Source organism: Sceloporus occidentalis, unplaced genomic scaffold (genome assembly GCF_023333645.1).
Source record: "Sceloporus occidentalis isolate IW3139 unplaced genomic scaffold, rSceOcc1.0.p SCAF_1, whole genome shotgun sequence".
Classification (NCBI taxonomy): domain Eukaryota; kingdom Metazoa; phylum Chordata; class Lepidosauria; order Squamata; family Phrynosomatidae; genus Sceloporus; species Sceloporus occidentalis.
In genome coordinates, this window is record NW_028316981.1 from 8899494 (window position 1) to 8920730 (window position 21237).

Genomic DNA, 21237 nt, shown 5'->3' on the forward strand with positions numbered 1-21237 from the left:
GGTCCTGCAGTGTATTTAAAAGGAGAATCACTTCTATATATTTGACTGATTTTTAAAAATGCATTTTAATCTGTATTGGTTTTAACATTTTATAAGCTGCTTAGAGTTCTCATTTTTGGAGAAAAGGCAGGATATAATGAATAAAATAAATGACAATAGCAGCAGCAACAATAACAACATAGCAACAGCAACAACAGAAGAATAGCTTAGAATAGTTACTTCTTCATTACAGTCTCCAAAGTCCCTAGTTGGCATAGTTAGTTAGTAGCTATGTTGGCTAAGGGATCTTGGAAGCTGCAATCCTGAAAAGAAACTTTTCTGGCACAAATTTATGTGCAAATTACAAGGTGTCTTGTCTTTGGTGGACACCTTGTAAGTTATAGTAATTTTACAGTGCCTCATCTTTGGTGGAGAATGAAAGTCACGTTGGCCAGCCAAAGTGTAGTTACATCCCCAAATATTATTATTATTATTATTATTATTATTATTATTATTATTAACCTTTATTTATGAAACGCTGTAAATTTACACAGCGCTGTACATGCAATCTTTTTAGTTAGACGGATCCCTGCCCTCAGGCTTACAATCTAAAAAGACATGACACAAAAGGAGAAGGGAGTGGTGGAGGGAAGGGTAAGAGGTCCAGCAGTTTCTCTCTACCTCCGAGGCCTGGACCAAGGCAGATGGACTGGAGGGAGGGCTTGGCTTCATAATGGATGGTTAATCTTCTTCCAGGGAAAATACATACTCTCAAGTAGGATAATACATATACAGTACATAGCAATACAGGAAATGGTTCGATAAACAGGCACCAAAAGAACATCAAATAGTAAGTGACAATTATGCAATGCCTGGGAAGGCTTCTCTGAACAGGACGGTCTTCAACTCCGTTTCGAAGCTGGTTAAAGAAGTGATGGCTCTTGCTTGTGGGGGAAGAAGGTTCCAGGAGTGAGGGGCAGCAAGGGAAAAGGGGCGAATCCGAGATGGGGCAGAGGAAATCCTGGGCTGAGACAGTAGACCTTGACTACCAGAACGGAGGGCCCTGGTGGGAAGGTGAGGAGAAAGAAGGTCTGATAAGTAAGGAGGGGCCAGTCCATGGAGGGCTTTGAATGTCGACAGCAGGAGCTTATACTGAATGCGGAAAGGATAGAACAGGTTAGGAGAAATAATTGTGTCTGTATGGCCTCCAGAACCTACCATGACTAGAGAAATAGTCCACAGAATCCAGAATTGCTCACTCATCTTTCATACTTTCCTTGCATGAGATATTTATTTTATCCATTTAATTTCTATGCCGCCTTTTCTCTTGGAAAAGAATCCAAAGTGGCCCACAAATAAAATCAATTAAATACTTTACAATAAAATGTTAAAACAATTAAATGCTAGAGCTCTCTTACCTATTTGCTCTTTTCTGTACCTGCTCTAGCTTTCACATGTAGCAATTAATACTCAGGATACATCGACCAGATTCACACTTAACTTATCTTACTATGATGAAAACCAGCCTGCTCAACACCTCCTGCTAACACCTCCAGCATGGTTGTTTGGGAAAAGATGAGTTTCAGCTGACCAGAGTTTAGCATGGAATCTAAACCATAAACTACGCTTTCTCTTAACTTTGGTTAAGATAAACCATGGTTAATCTTAACTATGGTTCTCTAAAACAAGCTAGCTTCAAAGTTCATAGTTTAAAGTTGTCCAGTTTCAAAGAAAGTAGAGTTAAGATTAACCACCAGTGGTTGGATCACATATCACACTGCTGTCAAGAAGAAAGGGAAGAAAAAAAAAGGCTTCCAAATGTTGCCTGGGGGTTACACAGGAGGAGCACAGAAAAAGGAACTGCATGAACCAAATCTCACCTATGTTTGTTCCCATTACACTAAATCAGTGGTGGGCATTCCACAACCCGATCAGCAATCCACAACCCACAATTCCCAACCCCAATGAATTTTCTATTCTCCCTATTCATCAAAACCAGGACCTGTAAAGATATTGTCCAACCCAGCAACTAACCATTTATATATTTATTTTTGTGGCGTCAAGGTGTAGTAGTGGTTTGAGAGTTGCACTACAACTCCAGAGACCAGGATTCCAATCCCCGCTCAGCCGTGGAAACTCTCTAGCTGACCCTGGCCAAGTCACACTCTCTCAGCCTCAGAGGACAGCAAGGCAAAGCCACTTCTGAAAAAATCTTGCCAAGCAAACTCTTGTAATAGGCTCACCTTAGGGTTACCACAAGTTGGAAACAAACTGAAGGCACACAACAACCACAAGCCCGAACCTGGCACAAGTTTTCCTCATTCAAAAAAGGCTGTACTCTCCACATAGAGGAAACACATTAAATAAATTACAGTTGCCCCTCTATTTTTCATGGGGAATCTATTCCGGACCTCCCTGCAAAAATGGAAAATCGCCAATATTCAAGCCCTATTGGCTTGAATGGTGGCATGCGCCCACAGGTGCGCACCATGGGCATGCGCCCTATTTTGCCCCCCTCCATTTGCTGCTCACAAACGGACGAGGGACGCAGACTCCATGTCCACGAAAATGGAGGAGTGACTGTACTGGTTTGTGGAGAATTCTACTGCTACTCTTCACTCTAGGTTCTGTCACATTGGTCAGATTTTCTTCAAGAATGAGTCCCTCTGCCTTTAGCAGAGAATCACGGGCAACTCCTAGCAGCCCTAGTTAGGTCAGTAAACTTTGAGGAACTCTGGGAGATGCAGGCCAATAGCAGCAGGACAACCGATTGCCAGCCCTACCTATATAATGTGAGACACAATTTCTAATAGCATGTACACAGGCATTTGTACATCCACTGGTTCCCCTCCCAAAAAAACAAAAACAGCCATGGAAGTAATGGAGAACATTTTTTATTGTGTTAGCAAATGAATGCCCCTGCATTCTACAGTGTCTAAAAACATGATTTTTCTGGCTAAAGGTCATCCCATGTGAGTAAGAATTATGGGCGATATTGATTTTCTACAAGAAGCGCTGCCACCACCACCACCGTCCAAGCCTTTTGTACAGCTAACGTGCTGTATGGATTCTCTGGTGTCTGTTAAGGCATGTGTTGCGAGAGAATCTTTTCCCACACACTGGGCACTCATGAGGCCTTTCACCCGTGTGGATTCTGCGGTGTGTATTAAGGTTAGCTTTCTGGCTGAAGCTTTTCCCACAGCGCAAGCACTCGTAAGGCCTCTCCCCGGTGTGGATTCTCTGGTGAGTATTAAGATAGGAATTGCGAGAGAAACGTTTCCCACAAGTTGGGCACTTGTGAGGCCTCTCGCTTTCACATCTTTTATGGTGCCCAAGGAGTTGAAATTTCTGAGTGAATCTTTTTCCACAGTCCAAGCATTTAAAAGGCTTTTCTCCTGCATAGACGCTCTCCTGTTTAATGAGGCTTGCGCTTTGACCAAACCTTTTTCTAAGCACACCGCAGATATTTGGTCTCTTACCAGGATGGAATCTCCGCTGAAACACATCTTCCTTCAGATCCTGGAAGGGTCCCCCCGATGTCACAGATATATCTACTCCTTGCCTTGAGCTGACCTCCAGATGACTCCCTAGAAAGGTTCTCTGCTCACAAATTCCTGGGATGTTCTCAGTTGCTCTCCAAATGGTTGGCATGTGGGGTGCCAATTGCTCAGAACCTTCTGGTACCAATTCTCCTCCTTCACTGATGGGCATCCACTCTTTAGCACCTGAAGGAAAAAAACAGAACAAAATTACCTGTTTTGAAATTAAGAGAGAATTAACAGTAACTTATAATTTAAAATGTATTCCTATGACATTTTCAAACTCAGCACCCCAAAATATATTAAAGCCAGGCAGACTACCAAAAATGGCAAAAAAATTTGTACAAAAACAAGCAAAAAAGTGGCTGGGAGTCCATTTTGATTTTGGAATATTTTTTAAATAAGTTAAACAGTCCAGGGAGACCTCACAATCTGAAGGTAAATTATTCCACTCAGATGTTTCCAAGAGAAGCAAATCACCCTTTTTGCCCAGAAAAAAAAAATGTGGTCTGCGATTCTGGAGGGGTCAGAGACCTCAATGACAGCTCTGAAGGGGCCATGTGTGGTCCAAGGAATGTATTTTTCCCATCCCATATTACAGGGAGGCTTCTCCACAGAATCAACAAAGAAACGCTTGAGAACTACAATTCTCAGAATTCCATAGGATTGAGCCAGGGCAGTTAAAGTAGTGTCAAACTGGATTATTTCTGAAGTGCAGATGCAATCCAACTGAAAGAAGCTGATAGCATGAGCTTTCATAGACTCAAGTCTACAAAAACACATGCTACCAGCTTCTTTCTTTCAGTTAATCTCAAAAGTGCTAAAAGATCCCTTTATATAATAACAAATAACAGGGAAGTTACTTTAAATGTTGTTATGAGTAACAGTTTCCAGTTACTTGAAAAACCTACCTTTTAAAGTACATTAGAGACATCTGGACAGGAATTTTTCACACTTTATGTGATTCATCACATCAATCCTCACAAAAAAGCAAAACAAAGGAACTGAAAACCAATGGGCAGCCTAACTAGCAATGCCACAAGTTATTTATTCAACACTGCAATGAATAATGGTTATTTTTCAAACCCTGTAATGAATAACTAAACATATTGCTTTTAAAAAGTAGCTTAAGCCCCATACATACAGGCCAAAATAAAGCTGCTTGGGGTCACTTTGGAGGTATGCTGTTTCAATGAGGCGTGCATCCTAAGAGTCCGGAAGCTGTGCCAAAGCTGCGCTCCAGTCCTTAGGACTGGATCGTGGCTTTGGCACGCCTTCCAGACTCTTAGGACGCATGCATAATTTAAACAGCATACCTCCAAAGTGACTCGAAGCAGCTTTATTTTGGCCTGTCTGTATGGGGCCTTTGTTAGCTACCTTCAAGAGTTTTTCTACAAAAAAGCAACAAAACCTCCAGAGTTAACATCACAAATTGTAAATAACGAAAACAATCACTACTTGCACATTTCTCAGATTTTCATGGTCTATATGTGTCTTGAGACTTATGGCACCTAACTGGGCATAAACTCAAATGGACAGCAACTGATGAAGTCAGCTGCATGCCCAAAAAAATTATGCTGGGAAAATGGTGCTTATTTTTGAGCAACCACAAGAAAGCTATCCAAAATAATGGTTTTCAATTATCTGCTAAAACATGGTAACAAACACACAAAGGCTATCTGTCCAGGGGGGCTGAGCTTATAGGATCCCTGCAAACAAACAGTCAGACTAGATGACCTCGGTGACTGCTTCCAAATCTAACACCCTTTGATTCTAGTTCTCACCCATCAAGATGGTTTCTTCATTGCCATCCTCTTGCTTGGTCTCCTTGGGCAGTGGCCTGTGGCTGCCGGGGGTGGATGGAACAGCTTCCGGCTCACAGAAACTCAAAACCACTTCTTCAAAGGATGGTGCAACCTGAAAAAGCAGGCAAGGTCCCCTTCAGGGTGGAGGAACAGGGTTTGGGACTTATTCAAGTGGTCTTAGGGACCGAGCTCAGTATGTGAATGTCTTGCTCTCTCTTTCTTTCTCACCTGAGACTTTTGTCGCTCTACCTCTCTCTGCATCTGGAGGAAACTCTCAGCCAGGGCCACCGCCTGGGCGCAGGTCTCGGGGCCTCGTTCCCTGACCCAGTTCTGGATCTCGGAGGGCAGAACAGTCAGGAATTGCTCCAAGATAAGCAGCTCCAGGATCTGCTCCTTCGTGTGCCTCTCAACCTTCAGCCATTGGTGGCAAAGTTCCTGGAGTCGGCTGTAAGCTTCTCTGGGCCCTTCAGCCTCCTGGTAACAGAAGTGTCTGAAGTGCTGGCGACTCTTTTCTCTGTTGAAGGCATCACCACGCAAAATGGCTGCCTTGACCTTCCGATAGTCCTTTCTGTCTCGAGCCTCCAGCCTGCTGAAGACCTGCTCGGCTTCTCCTCGGAGGGCTGGCAGGAGTCGGTTCACCCACTCTTCTCTGGGCCACCGGCAGGCCTCGGCCACTTGCTCAAAGGAGGCCAGGAAGGCCTTGGCATCGTCCCATGGCGCAGGCTCATCCGGCAACTGGGGGAGCCCCCAGCCTGTGCGAGGTGACTCTGCTTCCTTTAGGAAGTCCTGCCATTGGACCTCCCAACGCTGAATGAGACCTTCGCTGGCTTCCTCTTTAATCTGTGGTGCTGGCATCTTTTGTAGGAATTCACGGATGCAGCTCCTCTCAATGACATGCGAAGTCTTTCTTGCCCCTTCCAATCCTTCCACCGGTTTGGGGTCGACTTGGCTTGCCTCCTCCATTTTCATCCCTGGTGGCCTTCTCTGCATGAAAGATGCTCCAACAAGAAACGGGACGTTCAGCTTCTTGAAGACCAGAGTTGAAGACCCTGAGGCAAGAGAAGTGTTTGAAGATATGTGAAAGAATTAGCCACAGTTTTGGTAAAAGTCATTCCTCTGATAAGTACCACAAAGCTACAATACCACTTGAACTAACTCACATGAGATCTGTGAGAAAGGAGAAAAAGTCACGCAAATTTCAAAATGGTGTGAGGGAACAGGAAAGCCTTTTCTCCATATCTCAGAGATCTTATTCAGCCTACCCTTCCTTAACGTCAAGAATTCCTTCAGTGCAATTCCTTCAATTCCATAATGGTGCTTTTAGGATGAGAACTGCCAGTATTCTGCAGCTAGTATAATCAATGAGGAATTCTGGGAACTGTCCTCCAAAAAGGGTTACCATTTTAAAGTTCTGACTTGATGGAATTCCTATGTGAATTTCTTTTTTTACAACACAGATAAATATGATTGCCTGCTCACACTGCACTGAAGCAGAAGCTGATTAAAAAGTTGGCAACCAATTCCGCTCTCGTACACAGAAATAGAATAATAGAATCCTAGAGTTGGAAGAGACCCCAAGGGTCATCCAGTCCAACCCCATTCTGCCATGCAGTAAATCTCAATCAAAGCACCCCCAAGAGATGGAAATCCAGCCTCTTTTTAAAAATCTCCAAAGAAGGAGACTCCACCACTCTCTGAGGGAGTGTGTCCCTCCTAATATTTAACAACCTCCAAAGCAGGAACTTTGGAGGTTTGAATTGTTTTAATAGTTTAATTCCATATTAATGTTCACTTTAGTTTTGTTATTTCTTATAAATAACTTTATTCAATAGTTAATTAAATACATAAACATGGGCAAAAACACACACACAAAAAGAAGCAAAACACTTTGACCATTAAAGTTTCAGTTCCTTTTCCCCTACCTGCAGTTAAAAAGAAAAATAGAAAAAAGCGTATGACTTCCCACATATATCTATCTATCTATCTATCTATCTATCTATCTATCTATCTATGTTATCTATCTATGTTACCTATATATGATAACCTATCATTATCATCTTGCTTAATAAACCTACTACCCCTCTCTTAATTGTTATTATCCTTATTTGATCTAGCTATATTCAATAATAATAATAATAATAATAATAATAATAATCTACATTCTTTTTATTAACCCAGTGGTTCCCAGACTTTGATCCACCAGATGTTTTTGATGTCAGCTCCCAGAATTCCTGACTTTTGGCCAAGCTGTCTGGGGCTTCTGGGAGTTGAAGTCCAAAACACCTGGAGGACCAAAGTTTGGGGATCACTGTAACCAGTCTACAGAGAGACCAGTGTGGTAGGGTTCAATAGTTAGAAAATGGTTTATAGTTTTTTTTGTGGCTTTTTTGGGCCATGTGGCCATGTTCTAGATGAGTTTGTTTCTGATGTTTCACCAGCATCTGTGGCTGCCATCTTCAGAGAAAATTGTTTGTTTGTTTTTTCAAATTGTTCTGTTCTTTTACGTTGTAACTTTGAGTCCCAGTTTTAGGAGAAAGGCACAAATAACTGTAATAGCGGTAAGAATAGGAATAGGATTAAGACCCCTTTCCTGTCGTCTGCTTTACTGCCAGATCTAAACATCTCTGAAACAAGATTTTCATCTCCATCTAGGACAAGGCGTGAATGTGGCATGTGGCGTTATGACTCCTAACACAGAAGCAGCACACTCTCTCAGCCTCAGGGAATGGCAAATACACTGTAAACAAATCCTGCCAAGAAAACCCCATGATAGCTTCATCTTCAGGTGGCCATAGGTCAGAAACGACTTGAAGCCACACAACAACAACAAGCAGAAAGTAAGGAGAACCTTGCTGGACCAAACCCAAGTTACAGATCCTATCTTGGGTATATCTCACAGGATATAAAACACCAGTTTCCTTCTTCTTCTGTCGAGACTGACAGATAGACTGCATCAGAATGGGGTGGTTTTATTTTGCTATCATAGCCAGGATGACCAGAAGTCCTCCTTTTCCAGGACGCGGCCTGTATCTCAATCTTCTGTATTTCAAAATGTCTTCCATTCTGAGTGTGACTAAGAAGCATGAATTGAAATTCATGTTCATGTTTTTAGCTTTTATTTTGTACTAACCTACATTTATATTGAATGTCCTACATTTTGTGGCACCTTGTCCTCCTTTACTATTGGGTCATCCTGATCATAGACAACAGCGACTGATAAAATGACCCTTTTTGCTTGAACCTCCTCTCATTGTGAACATTTTAACTGGCAAATGTTTTAATTTATCATTTAATGTTTGTATTTCAATACTTGGAGCCAGCGTTGCGTAGTGCCTGGCTAGGACACTGGGAGATCAAGCTTCAAATCCCCACTCACCAATGGAAACCCACTGGGTGACCTTGGACAAGTCACACTCTCTCAGCCTCAGAGGATGGCAATGGCAAACCCCCTCTGAAGAGACTTGCCAAGAAAACCCTTTGACAGGTTTTCCTTAGGCTTGCCATAAGTTGGAAACGGCTTGAAGGCACACAACAAAGAGTGTGTAGTGCAGTATTGCACAAAGTCTTCAAATGGAGGAGATGGCAGGCCCTCTGTATCCCATCAGGAAAGTCAGTACACTGTACTGGGACCAGTATTGTCCTCACAGCTGGTGTCACCCGGTGTGTCTGTGTGCACAGCTTGTTTGTGGTGGCCCCAGAGCTCTATGACAGAGAAGGCTCAGTGTCTATCCAAACTACACATCTCAGAAATCCACAGTATGGAGCCGTGGCAGTTAAAGTGGTACGAAACTGGATTATTTCTGTGGTGTGGGTGCACCCTTGGAAGCTCCTCCTTCATAGGAGTCTGTCAATTTGGTGGCAAACAACAGCAGCCACAATTCCTGAGCAGAATTCCCAGGATTCCATCCTTCTTTCCTTGGCTGCTGCACTGTAGAAATAATCCGGTTCGACAGCGCTTTGGAATCCTGGGATTTGTAGTTTGTTGTGGCACCAGAGCTCTCTGAAAGAAGTCTAAGGCCCAAGACACACTGCAGAAATCATCCAGTTTGAGGTCGCTTTAACTGCCCTGGCTCAATGCTAGGGAACCCTGGGAGCTGTAGTTCTGTGAGACGTTTCGCCTTCTCTGTCAGAGAGAGCCTGGCGCCACCATAAACTACAATTCCCAGGATTCCATAGCACTGAGCCTGGGCAGTCAAAGCGGTGTCAAACCGGATTATTTCTGCAGTGTGGATGCAAACCCAAATCACTGGCTCCCAATGACTCCCTCCCTTGGTTTCTGGTCCCTTTTAGAGGCGACATTCCCTTCCTTTTAAGCCATACCCTCCACCAGTTTCCCAGAGACTCACCCGCAGCCCCTGCAACTCTCGCCCTCCTTTTCCTGGATTACACAACCCTGCGAAGGAGGAAGCCACGCCGGAAGTCAGCCCGGGACCTTTTTCACGCCGGCCGCCTCTCTCTGTAGCTCTCTAACCCACAAGCGCACAGCGTCAAAATCAGCACGCTACTTCCGCTCTGCCGCTCTGGCCATTGTCGAAAGGTCATCCAAGAAACTCACTGGTTTTAACCCTGCTCACGCCGATTAGGAGTTAGTTAGTGGGCCAGAATTAGATGGGTGAGTCTGCACTGCAGAAATGATGCAGTTTGACACCGCTTTAGCTGCCATGGCTCCACCCCTGGGGTCTGCAGTCTATGGTGGTGGCGCCAGAGCTCTCCGTTTTAACAATGGTTAATAATTTAATTGTATTTATTATGGGTGTGAGAGTTTGGAATGCAATGGACAATGAGACATTTATTGTATGCTTATTGTATTTTATGGATGTTGTATTGTTAGCCGCTTCGATCTTTTTGGAGAAGCGGGATACAAATAAATATTATTATTATCATCTCTCACAAAACTACAAATCCCAGAATCCCATAGGATGGAGCCATGGCAGTTAAAGCAGTGTCAAACCACATTATTTCTACAGTGCAGATTCAGCTAAAGACGTGCCTGGACAATGAGTGGATTGGTTGTTGGTCTCTCACACACACAAGATTCAGAAGACTGGAGGAATACATGGGAGAGTCATAGAGCTGGAAGGGACACCAAGGGACATCCAGCTGAACCCTTTGCCCATGCAGGAACTATAGGACCTAGAATGGGAAGAGACCCCAAGGGCCATCCAGTCCAGCCCCATTCTGCCATTCAAAGCATCCCTGAGAGATGGCCACCCAGCCTCTGCTTAAAGACCTCAAAAGAAGGAGACTCCACCACTCTCTGAGGGAGTGTCTCCCACTGTCAAACAGCTGTTACTGTCAGGAAGTTCCTCCTAATGTTGAAGTGGAATCTCTTTTCCCGGAGCTTGCATCCATTGTTTCTTGTTCTAGTCTCTGGAGCAACAGAAAACAAGCTTGCTCTATCCTCAGTGTGACACTCCTTCAAATACTTAAACAGGGCTATCACATCACCTCTAAACCTTCTCTTCTCCAGGTTAAACATACCCAGATCCTTCGCCATTTTGGTTGCCCTCCTCTGGTCACACTCAAACTTCTCAACATCCTTTTTGAATTGTGGTGCTCAGAACTGGACACAGTATTCCAGGTGAGGCCTGATCAAAGTAGAACAAAGCGGCACTATTACTTCCCTTGATCTAGATGCTATACATCTATTGATGCAGCCTAGAATCGCATTGGCCTTTTTAGCTGCCGCAATGCACTGTTGACTCATGTACAAGTTGTGGCCTTCTAGGGCTCATAGATCCCTTCAACATAGAATCAGAGTTGGAAGATACCCCCAAAGGCCATCCAGTCCAAACCCCATTCTGCCATGCAGGAACTCACAATCAAAGCATCCCTGACAGATGGCCATCCAGCCTCTGTTTAAAGACCTCAAAAGAAGGGGACTCCACCACTCTCAGAGGGAGTGTGTTCCACTGTCGAAAAGCTCTTACTGTCAGGGAGTTCTTCTAATGTTGAGGTGGAATTTCCTTTCCTGAAAGTCCATGTTCCACTTCCCAATGAGGTACGATGGACCTCACTGAATTAAATTGGGTCTATGGGTGGCTTATGGTATCAGTGAGAGTGGTGGTTACACCTGCCCACCCTTTCATACATGTAGGCCTGAATCTAGTGGTAAACCAAACTAAAAAGGTGCATTGAATCAGTAGTACAATACTGAGTCAATATGTAGGCAAGAGTAGGCCCATTGAAATGTATGTCTCTTTGTCTGCATCTACACTGCAAAACATTTGGCTTCTTTGTCAGAAAGCTTTGGTGCCGCAGTAAACTACAATTCCCTAGCACTGACCCAGGGTAGTTAAAGTAGTCTCAAATTGGATTATTTCTGCAGTGTATTTTGGACCTCTGTTAGAAAGCTCTGAGGCCATAACATACTACAGATCTCAGGAGTCGATAGCTTTGAGCCATGGCACTTAAAACGGTGTCAAACTGCCTTCATTTGAAATATTTTCAAACCATGGATGCTTGAATCCATGAATAAAGACTCTATGGCTACAGAGGGCCTACTGTATTAGCAAAAAAAATAATAATATATATATATATATATATAGCCTCAAAACGACCCTAGATGTCCTCTCTTAGTGACCAGGAAGGCCTAATAACATGGTGATACTTGTCCCCTGACTGCACCGGTAGTTGGCTTTTCCCCTCGCCAATACTTTGTGTTCCACCCAATGGCATCCCCAGGCTTGGTGTCACCTGGTGTGGGGGGGCATGCAAGTGAGGAAGGCTCTCCCCCTTTGCCTCCATGCAGCTTCCTCATGAGTAGGGAGTCGCACACAGGCGAAGCCCAGAGGGCCAGGTTCACCACACCTTCACTTCTATGTGGCTCCTTCCTCACAAGGATACCACAGGGAGGCTAAGCCAGGAGGGCCAGGTTCATTGCACCTTCGCCTCCATGCGGCTCCTTCCTCACAAGTAAACCGCATGGAAGTGAAGACAGGAGGGCCAGGCTCATTCCCCGCTTCGCCTCTGTGCAGCTTCCTCATGAGGAGGCAGCAGCACAGAGGTTAAGTCAGGAGAGATGCTCTTGCCCTTGCCCTTCCTCTTCTTCCACGGCTGCCAGCAGCGGGAGGAAGGCTGCACTGGTGTCACCCCATTTCTGGGCTGTCATCTGGTGTTGTCCGCACCCCTCGCACCTCCCTATTGATGCTACCAGTTCCACCCCAACATAGAAGTTTATTTTGAGGATGACAGGAGAGATGTAGGGCCTTCTTAGCAGCTACTCTGGATTCTGGAATGATTTGTCAGGTGAAGCACAATTAGAAAAATAAAAATAACCCTGCAGGATCAGGGTTATTGTGCCCCCCAGTAGTCCATCAGTTGTCTGCAAGAAGGACATAAAGGCAACAGCACCCTCCCTTGCTGTTTTACAATAGTTCTGTCCATTTTATGCCAGCAAGCTTTTGGCTATTTGTGGAATGACACAAGATGTTTTTACGTTTGGTTTTCAAAACGCTGACTGTTATTGACCTTCTGTGACAGTTAGAACAACTAAGCAAGGATGCCCCGAGAAAGAAGGAAAAACAACCAAAGACGAACCAATTTTTTTGAGACAATGGGGAAATGTTTGAGCCGGCCAATTTTGTAAGGTGAAGCTAATGTTTTTGGTACACTTATGTTTGATGTGTATTTGCTTCGGCTTCAGTTCTGTCCAAGAAGCCTTACTAATTGCATCTTACTGACTCTAGAAATAAAGCTTACCAAACATCCACAGAAGCCTGATTTACTGAGTTGGAGGGGAAGAATTCAACTAGTTCTGACATTTATGGATAAAATTACAGCTGAAAATCTCTCACAGAGGGAATGCTTATACAATTTTTTTTCTGGCATAGATTATTTCTTTCATGAGAAGTAACCTGCACATTAGAAATGAAGTTCTTTCTTCAAGCATAAGAGTTACACAATTATGTCACACGTTACAGGGAGAATCCTGTTCCAAAGGAAGCTCTTTCCATGCAAAACAGTTGCAGGTCTTCTTTCTGGTGTGGATTCTCTCATGTTTCATAAGGTGGGACTTCTGAATGAAGGTTTTCTCACAGACAGAACATTTGTATGGCTTTTCACCGGTGTGCGTTCTCAGATGTACAGTGAGATTTGCATTCTGGCTGAAGCTTTTGCCACAAGCAGAGCATTTGTACGGTTTCTCCCTGGTGTGGATTCTTTCATGAACAATCAGCTGACAAGTACTTCTGAAATTCTTCCCACAGGCAGAGCACTGATGTGGTTTCTCCCCCGTGTGGATTCTCTCATGGAAAATGAGGTCTGACCTCTGCCGAAAGCACTTCCCGCAATATGAACACTGATGCAATTTATTCTTCCTTATGTGGATTTGCTGGTGTCTCTTAAGGTGATCCTTGCGACTGAGAACTTTTCCACATTCTGCACACTGGAATGGGCCCTCCTGGGGGTCAACTTTTTCACATATCGGAAAACAGGAACCCTGTCTGAATCCTTCCTCAGACCTACCAAGTAAATTTGACCTCTGCCACTCAAAAGTTTCACTGAAGGCCTCCTTGTCAGACACGAAGGAAAGTGACCTATCCCCTGTGGTCCTGGAACAATGGTCTCTGAGCTGCCTCAGTGATCTGTGTTCATCTTCAACCTGGGGAAAGATCTCTCCAGATCTTCTTCTAGATGGCTCCACTTGCTGGGGGCGCTCAGGTCGATACTTACTTTCTTCACATTCCCCTATCTGTGTGTATTCTATTCAAATGAAGAAAAAATAAAATTGATCCAGATTAACAATCAGATTAAGATTAGCAGCAGCAACAACAACAACAATATTTGGTAGAAGTCATAGTAGTAACCCACTGAGTGTCCTTGGGCAAGTCACATCCTCTCAGCCTGAGGGGAAAGCAATGGCAAATCTCCTCTGAACAAATCTTGCCAAGAAAACCCCATGATAGGTTTGCTTTAAGGTGGCCATAAATTCGAAATGACCTGAAATCACACAGTAACAACAACAGTACTGGTAATAAGGGTTGCTAGGCAGACTTCCCAGGCCGAAAGATATCAGAGCCAAAACCTGTGATGTAGGGAATATCCCTGGAGATGTGATTATGTATTACCTTAACCATCAACCACAGTTATGCAGAATATATACTTCAAATTAATTATAAATTAATGACAACATACTAACAAGTCACACACACACACAGAGACATTCAAGACGGTGCTCTCACCCTGAGAGTCCTTACTCTTGCCCTGAAGGCTGTAACTGAGGAGCAAAACCCTAAGACCTGAGAAATCCTAGTAAGAGTAGTAGGCATAGCTAACAGTATCCTTCCCAGAAGGAGCTTAGAGATCTGTCTATGTTTCTCCTCAGCCCCTCATTTTATCTTACCATTAACACCTTGTCCAAAATACTCAGTAGAGGAATTCCACACCACATGTCTGTCCAATCTATGTTTAAAGACCTTTGGGCAAAATATACCTCGTTCCCCTGAACTATCAAACAGTGGTCATATAAGAGTTTCAGTGCACTGAAAAATCTAGGTGAGAGGATTGCACTTACCTAAATGTACAGCATCACCTCCTGGGTTGGTTTCTCTGCATACCTGCCGTGGCCGGAGGATAGATGAGCTCTCAGAGAAACTCATAGCTACCTCTACGAATGGTGTCAGCCCCTGAAAGGACAAGGATGATCCCTTTCTGAAAAGGAGGTACAGCTTGATGGGCACATCAGAACCTGGAAAGGTTACTGTTTCAGATCAGGATGCACTCCCCCAAACCTCTAGGGCCTGAACAGATGGGCCAAAATAAAGCTGCTTCAAGTCACTTTGGAGGTATCCTATTTAAATGACACACACATCTTAAGAGGCCAGAAGCTGCACCAAAGCAGCGCTCCAGTCCTTAGGACTGGAGCCTGGCTTTGGCACAGATTCCGGCCTCTTAGAACACATGCATCATTTAAACAGCATACCTCCAAAGTGATCCGAAGCAGCTTTATTTTGGGCTGTATGTTTGGGCCCCTAGTCTACAGCCTGGTTCTGCACTCAGATGCACTCACTCTTTGGTATTCAAGTGTCCTTTCTCCAAATTTGATTCAGAAACCGTGTTTAAAGAAGGAATTATCTTGCTATGGCTCACTGTAGGGATGGAAATAATTTTTGTTATTACTAGCTCCCTGGTCAAAAATTGGAGTTCCTGGCAGTTGAGAATAATCAAGAAGAAGAATAGAACAAAAAATCTTGCTCAATTTTTCCCAGATTTGAACATTTTCAAGTTTGGTGGAAGAATTATTCCTTGAAGAAAAGTGTGATTTTTAAAAAAATATAAAGCTGTGGTTTTTGTGCAGAAAATGTTTCATGTACAAAACAACTGTTTTCTGGGCAGTAGTAGTTTTCTAGCAGTTTGAAAGCATGCAAAGTCAAGTAGATAGATAGGTACCACTTTTCAGTAGGAAATAATAGCATTTGGTGCAGTCAAGCTGGCCACATGACCACCGTAGTAGTCCTTGGACAACGTTGGCTCTTCTACCACCCCCTACAATTGGTTATGACTAGACATTCAGGTCATGGGACTACCTTTACCCTTACTTTTAGTAGTTTTCTGAGGTAGTACTAAGGAATGGAGCACCCATGATAATTTGGCACATGGGCTGTTGGCAGTTGGTTTTCTATGAGATGTCATTGGGGATTACAGTGGTCCCTCCACATTTGAGGGAGTTAGGGGCGAAGGACCTCCATGAATGTAGAAAAACTGCATAGTTTTTCTATGTTTAATAGGCAAGATGATAGCCTCAAATTTAAGCATTTGAAGGTATGTCATGTTGAGGATGAAGCAAGTTTGTTTTCTACTGCTCCAGAGACTAGGACACAGGGGAATTGATCCAAGCTACAGGAAAAGAAATTTCACTTAAACATTAGGAAGAACTTCCTGATGGAAATTTCTGTTCAATACTGGATTACATTGCCTGGGAGTGTGAAGGAATCTCCTTCTTTAGAGGTTTTCAAGCAGAGGCTGGCTGGCCATCTGTCAGGGGTGCTTTGATTGTGAGTTCCTGCATGGCAGGGGGCTGAACTGGATGGCCCTTGGGATCTCATTGCAACTTGATAATTCTATGATTTATTCATACTTTACATAGGTTGTTAGCTGCCCAGGGTTAAAGGTGAGATATAAATCCAATTACATAAAAAATTCAATCCCTATCCTCACCTGTTTGTCCTCTCTTTCGGCCTCTTCCTGCCTCAGAAGGAAATCCTCCGCCAGGGCCACTGCCTGGGCACAAGTCTCTGGCCCATGTTCCCGGACCCAGCTCTGCATTTCTCGAGGCAAGATGGTCAGGAGCTGTTCCAGGACCAACAGCTCCAAAATCTGCTCCTTGCTGTGTTTTTCGACTCTTAGCCACCCGTGGCAAAGTTCCCAGAGTCGACTGTAAGCCCCCCGGGGCCCCTCGACCTCTTGGTAGCAGAAACGCCGGAAGTGTTGACGCTGCTTCTCCCGTCGCAGGGCATCTTGGCGCAAGATGGCCGCCTTTACTTTCCCATAATCCTCTCTATCTTGGCTTCCTAGCCTGTGAAAGGCCTGCTCAGCTTCTCCACGGAGAGCTGGCAGGAGGCGGGTGGCCCATTCTCCTTTGGGCCACCGGCAGGCTTTGGCCACTTGCTCAAAGGAGGCCAGAAAAGCCTTCGTATCGTCCCATGGAGTGGGCTCCTCCAATAACTGTGGGACTGCCCAGCCTGAGTGAGGCGACTCCACTGTTTTCAAGAAGTCTTGCCACTGGTTATCCCACTGTTGAAACTGGCCATCATCTTTTTCCTGCTTAATCTGTTCTTCCAGTCTCAGCGGCGGAAACACCCCAATATTCCTGGCGTGGAGGACATAAGGTGCTCCTCCCGGTCCCTCAAACCCATCCTTCATCATGGTGCTTGCTGAGTCTTGCTCCTCCATTTTCATCTTGTCAATCCTCTGGTTGGTTCCTGCAGACCACTCTCTTTGCTAGAGTCCTACAAAACATAACACATGGGGGGTTATGAAAATGGGTGTAGCCACTTTAAATTTCAAGCCAGTGTGGTGTAGTGGTTTGAGTGTTGGACTGTGACTCTGGAGACCAGGGTTCGAATCCCGGCTCGGCCCCATAAACTCACCAGGTGACCTCGGGCAAGTCACACTCACTCATCCTCAGAGGATGGCAATGGCAAACCCCTGCTAAAGAAACTTACAAAAAAATTCCACAAACATTATAAGTTCACTTTAGGGTTGCCATAAATTGGAAATGACTCGAAGGCACACAACAACAAAGTTTAAATTTAACTTCAGTCATCAGCAGTGTCAGTAGCCACAGCAGAGCCAGCCCTAACTTTAAACAGCATTCAGAGACATAGCCGTGTTAGTCTGGAATATGGGATTTTATAGCCCCTTTGAGACTAATTGTGCAAGGGACATTATAGCATGAACCTTTATAGACTTGGTCTCACCAAACCCATAAGTTTTGCATTTCTCTGGCAATTCAAATAGTCTGATTATAAAGGACAGAAAAACATTCCTGTGCATCTGAGGAAATAGACCAATTCTACAAAAGCTTTGGCTACAACTTCTTTTGTATAGTTAGTTCCGAAACAGAGTGCAGAAATAATCCGCTTTAACTGCCCTGGCTCAGGGCATCCTGGGGATTGTAGTTTATTGGGGCACCAGAGCTCTCTGACAGAAAAGGCTAAATGCCTCCCAAAACTACAGTTGCCAGAACACCCTAGCACAGAGCCAGGGCACTTAAAACAGATTATTTCTGCAGTGTGTTTTGGACCTGAGTCTCTGAGGTGCTATAGGATCCCTTTAAGCAGCATGAGGGAATTGCCTCAGGCAGCAGATTGTCAGAGTTGGCACTGTGGTGGCAATGCAGGGAACTATGTGGCTTTCACGCTATCTTCCAACCCTTCAATTAGCTTTCTGCTTTTACATACCAACATGGAAGGCCTGCCTCTTCAGTTCTTTGCCAAAATGTCTTCCCTGATCCTGAGGGAACTCCTCTCCCTCAAGCAAAATCCACCACAATTTGAATTGCTGCCACAATTTCATAGCTTGTGTATAGGGCTAGAATGGGGAGACCCAAGTTAAATTCCTTGCCCAGCCACAAAACACACTTGATAAGATGATCTAGGCTAGTTCCGTACTGCAGAAATAATTCACTTTAACTGCCATGGCTCAATGCTATGGAATTCTGGGAATTGTAGTTTGTTGTGACACCAGAGCTCTGACAGAAGAAAGTTAAATGTCTCACAAAACTACACATCCTAGAATTCCATAGCATCGAGCCACAGCGGTTAAAGCGGTGTCAAACTGGATTATTCCTGCAATGTGGATACCGTCCTAGCCCAGCATTCAAATCCACTACGCTGGCTCTCTAGCTCTAGCGTTGTGATTTCCAGACCCTCGCCTTCCAGGTGTTTTGGACTTCAACTCCCAGAATTCCAAACTGTTGGCCAGGCTGGCTGGGGCTTCTGGGAGTGGAAGTCCCAAAAACCTGTAGGACCAAATGTCGGCAACCACTGCTCTAGCATCTACCTACAGAGATTTCTACGTCCCTCCCCAAACTACAAATATTCCCTAAATAGAGCTATGGCAATTGGAGGTTGTGTGGTGCAATAGTCTGAGCTCTGGACAAAGGACCCAGGAGACCCGGGTTCAAACCCTCATTCAGACATGGAAGCCCATTCAGTGGCCTTGGGCCAGTCACACTCTCTCAGCTTCAGCATAAACTCTCTCTGAACAAATGTACCAAGAGAAACTATGATAGGGTTTCACCATAAGACTTGAAGGCCTCTAACCATAACAAAATAATAGCATGAATAGCAAGTACATTTCTATACCGCTTACTGATGTACTAAGCAGTTTACAAAACAAAAAAGCCTAGATGCATCTGAGGAAGTAGACTGAAGTCTACGAAAGCTTACGCTGCCAACTTTTTTTTCTTCCAGTTAGTCTCAAAGGTGCGACAGGATCTCTTGGCAAAACAAAAACTTGCGACAGTTACTGTAACTGTAAGAAGCCATCTTCACCACATTTATATGATATTTTATTGTGTATATTTTATGTGATTTTATATATAGATGTTTTAATTGTTTGAATTTTATAATAATGTTACAGGTTTTATCTATGAGTTGCCTTGGGTCCCTCCAGGGAGAAAGGCGGGATATAAATGAAATGAATAAAATAATAAATTAATGAATACATTTATTTCTCACCTGATGGCCACCTTCTGGAAGTACTGAGAGGTAGCTTGCTAGAGGAGAAATAGGTCCAAAACCCACTGCAGAAACAATCCAGTTTGAGACTGCTTTAACTGCCCTGGCTCAATACTGGGGGATCCTGGGAACTGTAGTTTGTGGTGGCAGCATCAGAGCTGTCTCTGGCCGAGAAGGCTCAATGTCTCACAAAACTACAGTTCCTAGAATTCCCTAGCATTGAGCCAGGGCAGTTAAAGCGGACTCAAACTGGATTATCCCTGCAGTGTGTTTTTTTGGACCATGGTCTTCATTCAGATTCTTTTAAAATGCACACCTGCTTGGGCTGTGCATCTAAATATAAGGCCCCAAACACACTGCAGGAATCATCCAGTTTGAGATTAGTCTCCAGTCCCATATATATTCGTCTCATATATATGACTGGAGACTATTTCCCCTCTAGCAAACCTCCTCCCACCCCAGGTCTTGCAAAGGGTGGCCACTGGGTAAGAAATCAAGCCCTTCCATACAGTCAACGCCTTCCTATAGGTTCCCTTCCTCCAAATTGTTTGCTTTTGGATTCACAGAGACCCTTTCTTTGGGCTTCAGGGCTCCCTTTGCTCCCCAGCCACTTTCCCTTTTTTACTCCTCCTTTGTGACGCAACAATCGCCCCCCTCCCCTTGCCTTTTGGAACATTCCTACCCCCCCCCCCCATTTTTTTTTTATTCCAGTCCAGAGGTCGAACTCACCCAGAGCCAGGATCTCACCCATCAATCTCAGCTCCCCACAAGCGCCTCTGGGGCCTTAGGTGCCTTTCTTTTTTTTTGGGGGGGGGGGAAGCGTGAGAAAGTTCAGTTTCCGGGGGAGGGGACACCAGGAGGAGGAGCTTTGGGTGGGGACATCCTGAATGGCGTTGGGGGGGAGATGGGCAGCTGGGAAAGAACTAGGCAAGATCCTGCATTGCAAAGATAAGGCAGCAGGACACTGAAGTGACAGTGGTCCAAGTCATTGTAGTCCCCATCATCAGGTACAGAATAGGAAGAGAAATCTAGGAATGGGAAGGCCAGCTGTGAAGGAACTAGGCAGGTTCCTACAGTGTGAGAATGTAACTCTGGACACCAAAGAGAGGATTGGCCAAGCCACTGGATTCCCCATCATGTATGGAATAGGAATAGACTGGGAATGTGAAGGGCAGCTGTGAAGGAACTAGACAAGTTGCTACAGTGTGGAAATAGGACCCTGAACACCAAAGGGAGGATTGTCCAAGCTGTTGTGCCCCCCCATCATCATGTATGGAATAGGAATAGAAGACAAGGAATTGGAACAGCAGCTATGAAGGAACTAGAGCTGTGATGCCCAAACTTGAGTTCTCCAGACGTTTTGGACTTCAGCTCCCAAAATTCCTGACAGTTGGCCAAACTGTCTGGGGCTTCTGGGAGTTGAAGTGGAAAACACCTGAAGGACAAAAGTTTATGAACGACTAGAGAAGATTCCTACTATGTGAAAATATAACTGTGAACACCAAAGGGAGGACTGTCCAAGCCATTATAGCCTATCACCATGTACGGAATGGGAATAAATACCTTCAGACTATGCGTATAAGGTGTATACAAAACACAAATGAATTTCATGTTTAGACTGGAGTCCCATTTCCAAGATATCTTATTAAGTAGATCAAATAGTCCAAAAAAAACCCCAAAATCCCAAACACTTCTGGTCCCAAGCATTTTGGATATGGGAGACTCAACCTG

The 21237-nt window shown here is 44.4% G+C and overlaps 2 protein-coding genes across 3 annotated transcripts; both read right to left on the reverse strand.

Annotated features, from left to right (window-relative positions):
- Positions 1 to 2856: 2856 nt before the first annotated feature.
- LOC149320627 (uncharacterized) lies at positions 2857 to 9743 on the reverse strand. The gene is made up of 4 exons (XM_089505212.1): positions 9670 to 9743; positions 5552 to 6372; positions 5303 to 5435; positions 2857 to 3704 (listed from the first exon to the last, which is right to left on the reverse strand). Exons 2-4 carry the CDS (start codon positions 6311 to 6313, stop codon positions 3031 to 3033), a joined length of 1569 nt encoding a protein of 522 aa, XP_089361338.1. The 5' UTR covers positions 6314 to 6372; positions 9670 to 9743; the 3' UTR covers positions 2857 to 3030.
- A 3302-nt stretch (positions 9744 to 13045) lies between these two features.
- LOC149320628 (uncharacterized) lies at positions 13046 to 20806 on the reverse strand. Of its 2 annotated transcripts, XM_089505131.1 has the most exons (4): positions 20236 to 20806; positions 16481 to 17271; positions 14838 to 14949; positions 13046 to 14026 (listed from the first exon to the last, which is right to left on the reverse strand). In XM_089505131.1, the coding sequence occupies exons 2-4, from the start codon at positions 17219 to 17221 to the stop codon at positions 13233 to 13235; spliced, it is 1647 nt and encodes a 548-aa protein (XP_089361257.1). In that variant the 5' UTR covers positions 17222 to 17271; positions 20236 to 20806; the 3' UTR covers positions 13046 to 13232. The 2 variants fall into 2 exon arrangements, with proteins under 2 accessions (XP_089361257.1, XP_089361263.1); XM_089505137.1 differs by lacking the exon at positions 20236 to 20806 and having other exon boundaries at positions 16481 to 17446.
- Positions 20807 to 21237: the final 431 nt, after the last annotated feature.

What these genes read in the sequence shown, in the direction of transcription:
- LOC149320627 (XM_089505212.1), bottom strand. Translation starts at nt 6,313, where the DNA reads ATGCAGAGAAGGCCACCAGGGATGAAAATGGAGGAGGCAAGCCAAGTC. An exon ending in TAGAGCGACAAAAGTCTCAG is followed by an intron (nt 5,436 to 5,551) that starts GTGAGAAAGAAA and finishes CTGCTTTTTCAG; the next exon opens with GTTGCACCATCCTTTGAAGA. An exon ending in TGAAGAAACCATCTTGATGG is followed by an intron (nt 3,705 to 5,302) that starts GTGAGAACTAGA and finishes TTTTTCCTTCAG; the next exon opens with GTGCTAAAGAGTGGATGCCC.
- LOC149320628 (XM_089505131.1), bottom strand. Translation starts at nt 17,221, where the DNA reads ATGAAAATGGAGGAGCAAGACTCAGCAAGCACCATGATGAAGGATGGG. An exon ending in CCGAAAGAGAGGACAAACAG is followed by an intron (nt 14,950 to 16,480) that starts GTGAGGATAGGG and finishes TTGTCCTTTCAG; the next exon opens with GGGCTGACACCATTCGTAGA. An exon ending in AGGTGATGCTGTACATTTAG is followed by an intron (nt 14,027 to 14,837) that starts GTAAGTGCAATC and finishes TCATTTGAATAG; the next exon opens with AATACACACAGATAGGGGAA.